The sequence below is a fragment of the Acartia tonsa genome, chromosome 14 (assembly GCF_053477335.1).
Source record: "Acartia tonsa isolate MP-2025a chromosome 14, ASM5347733v1, whole genome shotgun sequence".
In the NCBI taxonomy this organism is placed as follows: Eukaryota; Metazoa; Arthropoda; class Copepoda; order Calanoida; family Acartiidae; genus Acartia; species Acartia tonsa.
Genome location: NC_137273.1, coordinates 35000422 through 35013856, shown reverse-complemented (window position 1 = coordinate 35013856; position 13435 = coordinate 35000422). Strand labels below are relative to the sequence as shown.

At 35.6% G+C, this 13435-nt stretch overlaps 1 protein-coding gene across 2 annotated transcripts in view; it reads right to left on the bottom strand.

Annotated features, from left to right (window-relative positions):
• Positions 1-13435, bottom strand: part of LOC145305277 (uncharacterized) — a 41777-nt gene that overhangs the window by 21608 nt on the left and 6734 nt on the right. For both annotated transcript variants that reach the window (XM_080146885.1, XM_080146886.1), the window contains exons 6-19: positions 12996-13050; positions 12448-12490; positions 11882-12034; positions 11528-11624; positions 10774-10862; positions 10013-10096; positions 9735-9808; positions 9420-9472; positions 8601-8687; positions 8085-8197; positions 7197-7271; positions 6972-7025; positions 6643-6729; positions 5324-5431 (exon numbers count right to left, since the gene is read on the bottom strand). In XM_080146885.1, the coding sequence (XP_080003011.1) occupies positions 5324-5431; positions 6643-6729; positions 6972-7025; positions 7197-7271; positions 8085-8197; positions 8601-8687; positions 9420-9472; positions 9735-9808; positions 10013-10096; positions 10774-10862; positions 11528-11624; positions 11882-12034; positions 12448-12490; positions 12996-13050 (1172 nt within the window). The remainder of the gene's footprint in view (positions 1-5323; positions 5432-6642; positions 6730-6971; positions 7026-7196; positions 7272-8084; positions 8198-8600; positions 8688-9419; positions 9473-9734; positions 9809-10012; positions 10097-10773; positions 10863-11527; positions 11625-11881; positions 12035-12447; positions 12491-12995; positions 13051-13435) is intronic.

Below are 13435 nucleotides of genomic sequence, written 5' to 3'. Positions count from 1 at the left end.
AGTGAACTAGTCAAAGCACAAAAATGTGCTGTGCGTATGAAGAAAGACAAAGTGTCTGTGAGAATTTCAGATTTAGGTGATCTGAACAATTGCCAGATTTGGATGTTCTCAGATGCAGCTTTCCGAAACTTGAACAAAAACACAGACAGCTGTGGCAGATTTGTGATTTTCTTGGTAAATATCAAGAATGGAAAATCAGCTGTGATTGAATGGAAGGCTAACAAGCTGAAAAGAAAAGTCCACAGTACACTCGGTGCTGAAGCGCAAGTACTCTCACTTGGAATAGATGCAGCACTAGGAGTGAAGACACAAATCAGAGAAATGACAAATGGAAAGGTAGATCTAAAAGTTAGAGCTATCACAGACAATGAATCAACTAGAGCTGCCATTTACTCTGAATCTGAAGTCCAAGAACGCATGCTGAGAGCAGACATTGCAATCCTGAAGGACATGATTGAAGACGGAAGAATCCTGGAAGTTCGATGGGTAGCTGGCAAGGATATGTTGGCCGACGTGTTAACTAAACGTGGAGTTAACAAGGCTGCTTTGATTGATGTCATTCAGAATGGAAGAATGCCACAAAGACTCTTAGATTTAATTTTAAATTAAAGTCAAGAGCACAAAAATCATGTAAATATGTACAAAAACAAACAATTTCTCAAAAATCAGATGTTTACAGTTTTTGGCCCGAACTTCAGAAAAAGATGGCAACATGTCTCAGTTTTTCATAAGCGATCCCGGAAGAAATCTGAAGTTAGAAACTCAAAATTGGCGATCCCGGCAAAGATATACTACGCGGCATCCTGCGCAAATTCTCGTCGAAATCGCCAAACCAAATCGAATTTTCCAGAACAGAAATTTTCGGAGCCCACATTTTATTTTTCCCGATACGAACAACAGTGATAACTCTTTTAAAAGAAAATAAATTTTTTTTTGCCGGCTACAGTAAAAGAACAAAGTATGGATCTCCATTTAATTTTTATTTTACCGAATTTTTTTATCACACCTGACCAATACGATGAAGTTTTTATGTGAAAACCTGGCTATGTTTTTTATTTTTAAATGAAGTCCTTTTCTCGCATTAGTAAAAGACCAAACTATGGATTTTTTTTTCAACATCTTGGCAATTTAACAGATTGTATCCCGTTATTTAACAGCGGCACAGTGAAAAATTATCTTGTTTCTCTTCTCAATTTTTCAAAGTTTTTTTCAACCATAACATGCAAAAGAACAAAGTATGGCTATTTATTGATTGTTTATTCTCATTTTCAGACAAGTTTTTTGAAACAAGAAATGCCTAACAACGTGCAAGACATCATTTTTGGATGGTTTTCCATGCCCGAGCGCCATTGGGATCCGAACATCACACGTATTCGCTGGATTTCCCTGAAGGATTATGACATAAGAGAATGTACCGACATAATTCTGGAGGCAGTTAGGGATCAAACAATTGCTAAAAATATAGCAATCTGCTGTTTCCAACGCTGGGCTGGAACCATGGAGAAAGGAAAGATCAGAAAATACTTCGATGAAATTGTTGCAGAAGTTCAAAGACAAGAAAAGAACAAAGTATGTTTCTCCACAGCTCTTTTTCTGCCGAACAGTTCCCCAATCTGGCCACAGGTAGCCCAATTTCACGATGAAACCAGATGGTACAACGAGCTGCTCAAGATGCCACCGATGAGCCTACACAAGATGGGGACAACAACAATTTCGGAGTATGATAAGACACTGAGAGTCCGAGGCATGTGTTTTAGTGAATTTCAAAGTGGCCTTGGATTCGGCACTCATCCCAGCTACGAAGGCTGCCAGAAGATAAAAAGCTACATGCTGGTGGCTTTTGATAATACCTTTGCTCCCCGTGCGTACACAGGGAAGTCTAGATTTGTCAGAGTTAAAATCCCTCCCCCACTCATTGAGACTGAAGGCTATAGATTTAATGCTTTCCATCGTCAAGAACTGGAGCTGAGAGGCCTGGCAGGAAGACCAGCTGCCTCAGAAGGGGCAAGAAGCCATAACTTGACCTGGAGTCACAGAAGACCTGAAGGTTGGCAACGCTGGGACATGTACCTCAGGTTCCCCATGAACACCAAGGAGGAGCGTGAGCATGCTCATGGAGAATGGCTGCAGGAGATAAACAGAACTGATCCCAAGCCAGTCTGGGGCAGAGTGGATGAACAGGTTGAAGAGGAGGTAATTTTTGTCGAAGAGGTCATTGTTGCTGCTGTGCCTGGTGCTCAAGAGAGAGAGGTGGACTTGATCACGTTTTCAGATGAAGAAGCTGCTCAGCAAGAGCCCGAGCATCAAGCCAATGATGATGATCTACAGGATCTGGCTGAAGATTTCAACAGAGCAGATGTAAGAGAAGACCTAACTGTTGAAATTGAAAACACAAACTGTAATGAAATCGAGCTTGAACTTTCTGACTACGAGGATGATGATTCTTTTGGCATCGACAGATATAACCAGATAAACGAACAGCTGGTTACAGAGTACAGAAAAGAACTAGCCAACAAGAACGTGCTTATCAGCCAACAGAAAACAGCGGCAAGGCAATGGAAAGGATTGGCAAATAAAAGTGAAGAAGAAAAACAAGTGTTGAGCAAAGACAAAGATTATTACATGAGAAGAGTCCAAGTGCTAGAGAAACAATTAGAACGTGTCACCCTGCAGTACAACTACCTCAAAGGATTGTACGAACAAGGCAGCCGTAAAAGAAGTGTCAAAGTCAATGACAGGAGGTTTGCCAGAAAGAGAGATTTCTCTGTTAACAGGAAGTAAAAGACCAAAGATTGTTTCTACGCTATACGGGTGATAAAAGACCAAACAATAAAACTGTTTAATATTAATGTGAGAACAGACCAAATATATGTGTTTCTATCTAGGTATATGAGCAGGACTTCCATAGACCAAACATGTGCCAAGCGAGGATATACAGTTAGCAGAAGAACCTCATGATCATAGACCAAAGTTCCATTCTTCTGATAACTGTGCTCATAGACCAAATATAACTATTTGTAAAAATATATCTATGCTTATATTTTATCTTTGATATTATTTCATGTGCCATTAATTCCAGAGTGTTTAGACATCTCTGGGGTTTTAATTTATGTCTGCAATTAATCTTATTCTGTGCATTTTAGAGAGACTATAATGACCAGGTCCTACTAGATGATAAGTTGCATTGTGTGTGTGTTCACGGTGAGTCACACCCGGTTTATAGGAACTTCTCAGTTTTTTCTTCAAATATGTGAATAACAATAAAAAAGAAGCATATTTTGTTTTATAAGTTAACCTCTAACTCTTAAAAAAATCTTATTTTTAATTTTTACCTGTACAGAGACCACCTGGAGGCCTGGAGCTCCGGAACCTGGAGGCCTATCCAAAAAAGCTTAAATCTGGGGGAAATTTATCATATAAGAATGATTTTATCCCTAATAGCCTATCCTCTCAGTCCAAAGATAAAGCCTATACACCAGGTTTACGCAAATGTGTCAGAACTTCCCCCCCCCCCTATTTAACCCTATTTCACCATACTTGCTTAAAACCTGTTTTTTCGAAGATACAATTTTTAGCATTAAAACAGTTCCACTATGGTAAATGATCTATTATTACATGGATGTTGCACCACATTTTCGTGCACTTTTAGAAAAATTTACTGTTAGCTGGATAAAATAATGAAACCCACCATACACATCCTTGACCTTATCCCCTCCCCTACTACTGAATGAACGAACCGACTACCATATTAGAAGGGAGGAAGGGGCCATTTGACGGTTTATTGTACTAGTCTTATTTTATAATAACGTTTTCTTATTCTTTGGTAAAACAACTTTGGTGATTTTACTAAATTTTGATTGATTGGTTCATAAAGTTGAATGTCCAAACGTTTCAACCACTAATTGTAATAAACAGAGGTTATTTTGTGTAGCATCATTGGGGATATACTTCAATTTATTTATTTGTTTGACATTGTCTTTTATTCCTTTAGATCCCTGCATATTAGCAACCTAAATTAACGACACATTTTCCCCTGTCAATATATCCACCTTTGCTATATCCATTGCAATATGGTGAACTACGTGTAAATATTTTATTGGGTGCTCATTGGTTCAATGTTAGATATAATCTAGATACATACTCTATAAATCAGCCAACAGGAAAACAGTTGAGAAATAATCAGGCAATTTTAATTAAAGCATTTTCTTTAGCTTCGTTAAAGGTGAAACATACGAGAAAACAAATATAATAAGTCAGATATACATAGTTTAATTTCTAATGATAGAATAACTTACAGGTAATTACATAGCGAAAAAATTATAATTTGTATTAATGGATCAAATCCTATATACGTAAAAATAAACAAAAAGGTTTTGACTGCTTAGAAATTCATTGTTAAGTATGATGGAATAAGAGGCCAAATTGACCATCTAGATCTACTATATCTATCAAATTATAATCTTAAACTTGTATTTGTACTATCAATTAGGACTGTACAATAGGAAAAAAGAAATCAAAGTATAACTTTAACTTTATTCATATAACAATTGCTTTCTGTTCGGATTTTATATTGAAGCATAGCAATTGGAGCCCATTAAAAAATGTAACCTCTATCCTGTAGGCGACATATAGCGACGTTGGAGGCAAAAATAGAAGAGAAAACTTTACAGGTCGCCAATAAAGGAGCACAAAAAACGGGTGGAAACCTTATAGTTGGAGGTCAGAATTTTCAAAGGGATATATCTTGATTCTGTTAATATATATAATATGCTTAAATTTTTTTTTAAAATTCTTATGGACAGTCCTTCAATATATTGTCATTATATATAAAATTTTTGTCTGCTACTAAAAGATTATTTTTGTTATTGATGATGCAAACAATGCCGCGATTACATATATTTTATCTATGGTGAAATACAAATTTTGCCCCCCAACGACAGCTGAAAAAGGCAATATAATAAAGGTTGCGTTATTTTGCCCCCCAAATCAATTTTCGAATTAATTTGCTTGTTGGTTATACCTTATTCCTGGTGAGGTATAGAACAAATGTTTATGTGTCATAACAGAGAATATAGAGTAATAAATAACAATATATCGCAGTAGGAGCTGTGCCGCTGACAGAGCTGCTGCAAGAATCCTTGGGACTAGAAACCTTACCTCACAGTAGCAGCAGGCGCAGTTCTTATCAGCTGTGCCGCTGACAGAGCTCCTGCAAGAATCCTCGGTACTAGAAACCTTACCTCACAGTAGCAGCAGGCGCAGTTCTTATCAGCTGTGCCGCTGACAGAGCTCCTGCAAGAATCCTCGGGACTAGAAACCTTACCTCGCAGTAGCAGCAGGCACAGTTCTTATCAGCTGTGCCGCTGACAGAGCTGCTGCAAGAATCCTCGGGACTAGAACCCTCCTCATCCGTGGTCATATCACATATATCCTAGAGAAAATTATCATTATTGCGACAAATTACTTTGTTTACTGCATGATAAATTATTTATGCTATTATTTTTATCAACAAAGAAATAAAGAAATTATTTGAAAGACTATTTTAAATATTATACATCAGAGCTGGATCTTTAAATCATTTTAGTGGTGAGCCAGATCGGGGTGAGCCAACTCTCCACCGATGAGAGCACAGCATTTTATGAAATGCCGCGCTGTGATTGGCTGAAATTCAGCGCACCCCGATCTGGCTCACCACTAAAATGATTTAAAGATCCAGCTCAGACAACCAAATCTTTAATTGCACTACTTTTATATGAAGATAATATCTAGGTATTAATTTTATTTTTTTGTGGGCTATTGTATTTTTTTTCATAAGACATGTTGACATACTGACGGTTTTAGGCTGTATTATAGAGATGCTTCGCGTTATTGTTAGTAACAACAATTAAAAAAAACAACGAAATATGACATTTAAAAATATGATAACAAAAGGGGGAGTTAGGTTGTGCTAAAATTACGTAAATTTGTGAGTTTTACAGCTTGAAAACAGTAGTACAACGATAATATTCACTAAATATGTGTATTCCTTATTGAACAGAACCATAGACAAAAAAAATGTACATTGTACATATTTATATTTAGTGAATATTATCATTCTACTACTGTTTTTAAGCCTTAAAACTCACACTTTTACGGAATTTTAGCACAACCTACCTCCCCCTTTCTAAATATTTTAATGTTAGTAATAGTGATGGTAATCCGTCGAATTTTTGGGTCGGATTCGGATTCCGGATTCTAAAAGAATCCGTCAAAAAAAGTGGCGGATTCCTTGCGGATTCCGGATTCTAGCAATATTTTAAAAGGATTTTTTTTTAAATTTAAAAATTAAGTGCTAGGTACATATGTCCTAAAAATCAATGTTCTTGGTGTTCTCTATAATTCACTTCCGAGAATCGAACCAGATTTTAAAAGATATTATATATAATGATGAAAATCTTTGCCTTCAAAGAGGAGGAGTTGAAAGAAAAAACTGATAACGCTAATTTTAGCCTACCAAATAAAAATCCGGAATCCGCTATTAAAAACGGATTCCGGATTCGTATTCCAAAATTGGCTAAAAATTGGGCGAATTCTGGATCCGGTTTGTCAACCCTAGTTAGTAATGGAACAGATTATGGAGTTTCAGGAATCATTTTAACTTACCTTATTGACAGGTATATTACTGGCAGATTTGGACTTTTTGAACTGGTTCACTGACGAATTTTTTTCTTTCATCATTTGTTTAAGCTCCTTAAAAAGTCATAATTTATCACCGATAGTGGCTTCGCCCCAAGTGAGGGGTACTCCTATTAGAGACGCATTAGCGTATTTTTTTTGTTTGGGGGGAGGGGAGGGAAACTTCTCCTCTAACCTACACCCCTCTTTAGAAAAAGAAAAGGTTTTTTTTGAGGCCGGGGGGGGGGGGATAATTTCCTCCCCTTATACTCTAAGGGCAAAAAATATTGGCTAGATTAAAGAGAAATTCAACTTACCTTGGCGTTAGCGTTATTATGTTTATGATTGCACGGCTTGACTGATGGTTTACTCTGAAATAAAGTTACGTTTGTATTTAATTCTTATTTTCAGGCCTATTTTAGGGTACTATACATACAGCAACATTATTTAATTTACGCAAAGAACAAAAAAATGCACTTTTAAGTTTAAATATGGCAGATCTATTTTCTTATTGACATATCTAAGTATTCCTGAAAAATTACCTTCTCCCCATGGTGTGCAGAACCGGTTTTGAGTGCGGATTCTGACTGGCTGTTCTTGATGCCTTCAGATTTTACCTGAAAGAGACATTCTTAATCATTGATGCTTGATTATATTACATTGATTTTTTGAATAAGTATAAAAGCAAGGCTACTGTTTAATTAACTTTTTATGTCTGTCGTGTTCAGCCGTATCGCTATGGGGAAAATGTGATTTTTTTCGAATAAAATTCAAGGTAGAAGACTTATTTTTTAAGAAGATAACAATATATAATCTACTAGGTCCGACGGTCTATCAGTCATGCTACAAAAATAAAAATATTTAACATATCCATGATTTTTTTGTGTTTTGCTACATATCGATGATATCATTCTTGTTTAAATTTCAACCAGTTTTCTTTAAAATAAAGTTTTTGAAACTTATAGGCGGAGAATTTCAATTAGATTTGGATTGTTTTAAGTTACTTTACTTAACATAAAATTCGTAGATTTTAAAAATTTTAAGTCTACATCAAATTGGTAAATAAAATTGTTTTGGCTAGTGTTCTCATATAAGATACAAGGGTGCATAGTATTCTGCGTGGTTGACCCTGCTAAATGTGAAAGGAAAATGTGGTTGGGGGGGGGGGGGGGGGGTGGGGGGGAAATCATCAAATGTAAAAATAAGAGAACTGAAAACCTTAGTGAAAAATATATAAGAATATACGGGAGGGGGGATAATATGAATAAAATAGATTTCTGAAAATATTTTCCATTTTTTTCCTTCCTGTGCTAGAAAAAACTAGGAGGGGGAAAAAATTAATCTTGTGCAGAATATACACCTCTGATGAAATACATTATCTACGGAATTGCGGACAAAATTAATAGGTAGCTTTGCTACTAAAATCCAACCTGATGACCGGCAACTCCATGGACAGAAGACGACCTTGCCGATGTTATGGATGATGTTTCTGATTGGTCACATGAGCTGCTTGGAGTGCCACCTTTTATAAACTGCTGATCACCTAGGTACATAGATAGATATATTATTAGGTATAGAGAATATTTCTGATTGGTCACATGAGCTGCTAGGTGTACCACCTTTTATAAACAGCTGATTACCTAGGTATTTTGACATATGAATAGGTAACTTAATCAACAGAGCTAATAAATCAAAATACATAATTTCTATACTTCAATTTCATAATTCGAGTGAGGAAATACTGGTCTACTATTGGTCAATTAAAATGTATACTGGTCTGCCATTGGTAATTTAGTCTGTGTAGTGGCATATCATTGGTCATTTGTATTGTATGACATCATTTTTTTAATAGGCAAGTGCAACATAAAGAACTTCTTCAAAGATTAATGTAAAGCCTCCGTTCATAATTGAGCAATTTTTACTTTCTTTATAAAATAAAATGAAACCTGCAATTGAAGTAGAGGAAGAGTTATCACCAGAATAGGTTGAGTTACTTGAGGAATATGTAGAGGCTAGACCATTGGTATGGACACCTTGATAAGAAATAGAATAGGTTGAGTTACTTTTAGGAATATGTAGAGGCTAGACCATTGGTATGGACACCTTGATATGAAGTAGAATAGGTGGAGTTACTTGAGGAATATGTAGAGGCTAGACCATTGGTATGGACACCTTGATAAGAAATAGTGGATTCGGATTCTTAATTGGTAGGCTAAAATTAGCGTCTTGAGTTTTTTCTTTCAACTCCCGCTTTTTGAAGGCAAAGATTATCATCATTATATATAAAATCTGGTTCGATTCTCGGAAGAAAATTATAGAGAACACCAAGAACATTAATTTTTAGGACATATGTAGCACTAAATTTTTTTAATATTTAAAAAGTCCTTTTAAAATATTGCCAGAATCCGGAATCCGCGGGAATCCGCCATTTTTGTTAACAGATTCTTGTAAGAATCCGAATCCGGTCAAAAAATTTGACGGATTGGCATCCCTAATTAGTATACAATTTTCAGTATGCTACGAAACCGTTTAATATCCGCTGGATTAGAACCGGTTCTTAGCTATACTGAAAATTATGCATCGATGCGATGTATTAAAGCTAATTTTCCACTGATTTTAAAATAAAAATCATAAAATCAATACCGGTTTTGTTAGCCAAAGGCCTTCGGATCCTCGGGGCTAACAAAACTGGTTTAATCTTTTTGATTTTTACTTTAAAATCCGCGGAAAGCTGTCTCTAATACGATGCGATAAATAACTATTACCTGATCCGTTGGTTAAAACAGAGGTACCGTTGGCAAGATCATTCATATTCTGATTTTTACAAAATTGTTTTAGATTCATGTTATTAACAAATAAAAGGGAGGGAGGGAACAATGGAATGTAAATTTAACTGGCCTCCTCGATTTGTAAAACAACATCTCTCATTTACTTTATTAGGTTGTACAAACTTTCAGTGTCCAAACATTTCCACCAATAATTTTTATCTACAGAAATTGTAATTGGGAGTGTAATTTATAGGTAGCCCTTTGTCTAACTATGGATTTCACTTGCGGATAAAAAACTTTTTGTATTCCTGAATTTGCTGATGTAAATTGATAAGGTCTTCGTATGGTGGGTCCAGCAGGAGTTCAGAATTGGAATCAATTCCACCCTGAGATACAATAAAGAATTATAATATGTAGGTATTTAAGAAAAAATTGGATTTTCTACTGTAATTGAAATAAGTGTAAAGATTGCTATCAAGTGTTGTGAACTAAATGAAAAAATAATAAGCAGGGGTCCATTTTCTGTTGTTTATTATCAATAACATATTTCGATGATGTAGTTTTAAAAATGATATTTCTGTAATAGATACCTCTATTCTTATGTCATTAGCAAGGTGATGCAGGCCAGCTGTATTATACTCAGCCAATCCTGTTCCACTTGTTGTATATTGAACCTGAATAAAATATTATCAAAGCCGAGGACTTTTTACTGTAAAATCTACTGGTACTGAATATAAGGTTTTTTTTACGGAGGGGGCCCAGGGGCGATGTATCTTTGGAGTTCCCCTCAATACAGTTATGAACCTTCCCTAGGCTTATAGAAAATTTCAGTGTAAAGGAGAACAAAATCGGTCTAGCGGTTAGCGTGTGTTAAGCTACAAACATACATGACCTTAGACCCCCCCCCCCTTGAATAAATATTAAGTGGACGATGTACAAACACAAATAGATAGACTAGACTATGCATTAAGAGATATAAGTTTTCCGGAATTGTAATGTAGGGAGTAGATTTGAAATCTGCATCAAATCTAAAGGCGGAAATACAAATTAAGTTAATTAATTTTGGCATCCGTGATTGGTGGATTTAAAAAATCTGCGCTCTGATTGGATGTCGTACATCATTCAACCAATTAGAGCGCAGGTAGTTTAAAATCCACCTATCCTATTGGTCAAAATTAATTAACTTAAAATGTATTTCCGCTTTTAGATAAAGAATTTTACAAAATTTGATGCAGATTTCAAATCTACTCCCTACATTACAATTCCGGAAAACTTATATCTCTTACTATACATACATACAGACCACCCCCTCCCCCCCCCCCCCCAAAAATAAATATGAGGTAGGTTGTACCTGTGTATTAAAATCCTGATGGTGTTGTACTCCCACAGAACTGGTATATTGTACTGCTGTACTTGTATACTGTACACCGGAACTTAACCCTAAATATTTATTTATTTTATTAAAAGCGAAGCTTTTCTACAATTAGGGACGGTCCGTCCGTACGTCCGTCCGTAACGGATAGCTTTTTTCGTTAATTTAGGCATGTTAGAATTGTCTTGTCCTTTCAACTTTGCATAATGATTCCTTTAGTAGTTTGGTATGATTTAGAAAGCGTAGCAATTCTATAATCATTACCAGAATGTTTGTACGTCCATTTTAAACATGTTGATTTTGAAAAATTTTTAACAACAAATTCTAATGTGATCTAATTATCCGATTTATCTGATTTTTTTGCATACTGACTTCTGGAACAACAAAGTATACTGTTATCCTGTATCAAGCAGTTTTTCAACAAATTTACTTACAATTTTGCTTCAAATCTTATACATTTATATTCTGATTATTAAGTTCTGACATTATACAAGTGTTAATGTCCGTTTGTCCTACCGTTTCAGTGCTTCGCTTTTTTGGATGTTGTCATCCTTGTTATTAAAGGATTGGTTACGGGCCTCGCTAAGAGTTCTTTTTAAGGTTGAGGGGATATTAAACTGTAAATTACACTGGTACCCAAAGTTTTATAAGCCCATTATCATATTCTTCAAACTTGTACTTTATTGGAGTGGTATTATTCTGTATAGTTGCCACAACACAACACTTGCCATACCTGTATAATGAATAGATGAGACTGGAGTGGTATTATGCTGAATAGTTGCCACAACACTTGCCATGCCTCCCGCTAGTGACAAAGTCGTGGTGGTACTATGAACAATGTAAATTGTAAATATTATTTTGTGCAACCCGCGAATGTGGCATAGCACATAGCGCATTGGCTTGTTTTCGGGAAGGTGATAGGTTCTTATCTCGGCCCAACACCCTTTTGTTACTAAAGATGTTAAAAATAATAACTAGTGCTGCTATGTCTGGTGCGTGACACTTCTCGACTTAAAAATTTTACTGTTAGGTACCTACCTAGAGATTTAGTAAAATATAATTTTCTGCTTAAACAATATACATTCCTGGAAAGTGGGTTGACCGGGATATGATGGCTGGTTTGCAAGGGGGGCAGCAGGGAATGGTAGCTGGGGATGGAAGGTAAATTGTAGAGGTGGGGGTAGATGGAAGGACTGGTGGTAACTGCGCTCAAGGGGGGAAAGGCAGGTAGCTCTAACTCCTAGAAAAACAGAAGCTTCTTCTGTAAATTTTAGTAATATTTTTTAATTTAACTATTTTGTCTATTTAAAAGTTAATAGTTTTTTAATGAAGTATCCTCCATGTCGCGTCACTGAATAAAATACATAGTTGTACTTCACGCAAGAATCAAATCCATTTCGTTATAAATTCTTTTGTTAGTGCCTTGTTGCAGTAAGGTAGTTTCTAATTAGGAATTCTTATATAAAAGTAACAGATTGTCTTGTCTTTCTGTCTGTGCGTATGTTTGTCTAAAGCAAATGATCTTCCTGACTGCCCAAACATTATTGTTTATAACAATTATGGAGGAGTGTACCACCGCCCCCCCGCCCCCTCACCGTTACTGCCAATGAATGATATAATAGAACATAATAAACAAAGATGTAAATAACTTACCCTTTGTCCGTTGTTGGCAAGTCTTAAATTCAGCATATCCTCTGTTTAAATAAATAATATTCAAATAAATTAAAACAAGTATATCATTTTTCTGTAGGTACCTACAGAAAAGCAAGGTCTTGATGCACTTACAGACAATGGGTATTTTTATGTATAAGTCAGGGGTGTATACTCTGCACAAGATTTATTATTTTTCCCCTGCTACAAAATTTTTTATTTTTCTTCCCCCCCTAGTTTTTTCTCACCAAGTAGGGGGAAAATGGAAAAATATTTAAAGAACTCTATATTTTATCTATTTTATCCCTCCTACCACACATTTTAAAAAGTTTTTTTCACCAAGGAGGGTAGGGGGGGAAATGTTAAAAATGTTTTCAGTTTTCTTAATTTTTACATTTTTTTCCCCTCCAACCACTTATTTTTTATTTCCCCCCCCCCCCTGAGCAGGGGATCCCATGTAGAATATACACCCCTGGTATAAGTATGGAATACAATCTTGTAAAAAACAATTTTAGCGTAGCTGACTGATATTATTAATTTGAATGTTTCCTAGAAGTTTATCATCGCTGATTTCACCCTGATGTTCGTTCAACACTTCACCCAATTCTAAAATATAGTGACTGACAAATAAACATACTAACTAGATAGAGAATTTATATTTCAATATGGTTTTATAGGCAGGTGGCCACGGATATTGAAATGAAAAATATGTTACCATTTTCTAGTTAGTTAGCCCAGTGGGGCAGACAGACAGCCAAGTCAATTAAACAAGGATATGACTTAAATTAATTAGGTATGTATTTGATTTATTCTTTAAACTGAAGGATACTGAATCAAGAATCAAGGCTCGGAACTGATTAAGCTCCATGCTGAAAGAATAGGTATTTTCCAATTTGAGTTTAATATTTCAAACTCTAAGTAAGCCTTAGCTTCGAATAGATTTATTTAAAATATTGTAACTAATAATACCTAAATTAACGATTAGAGATAT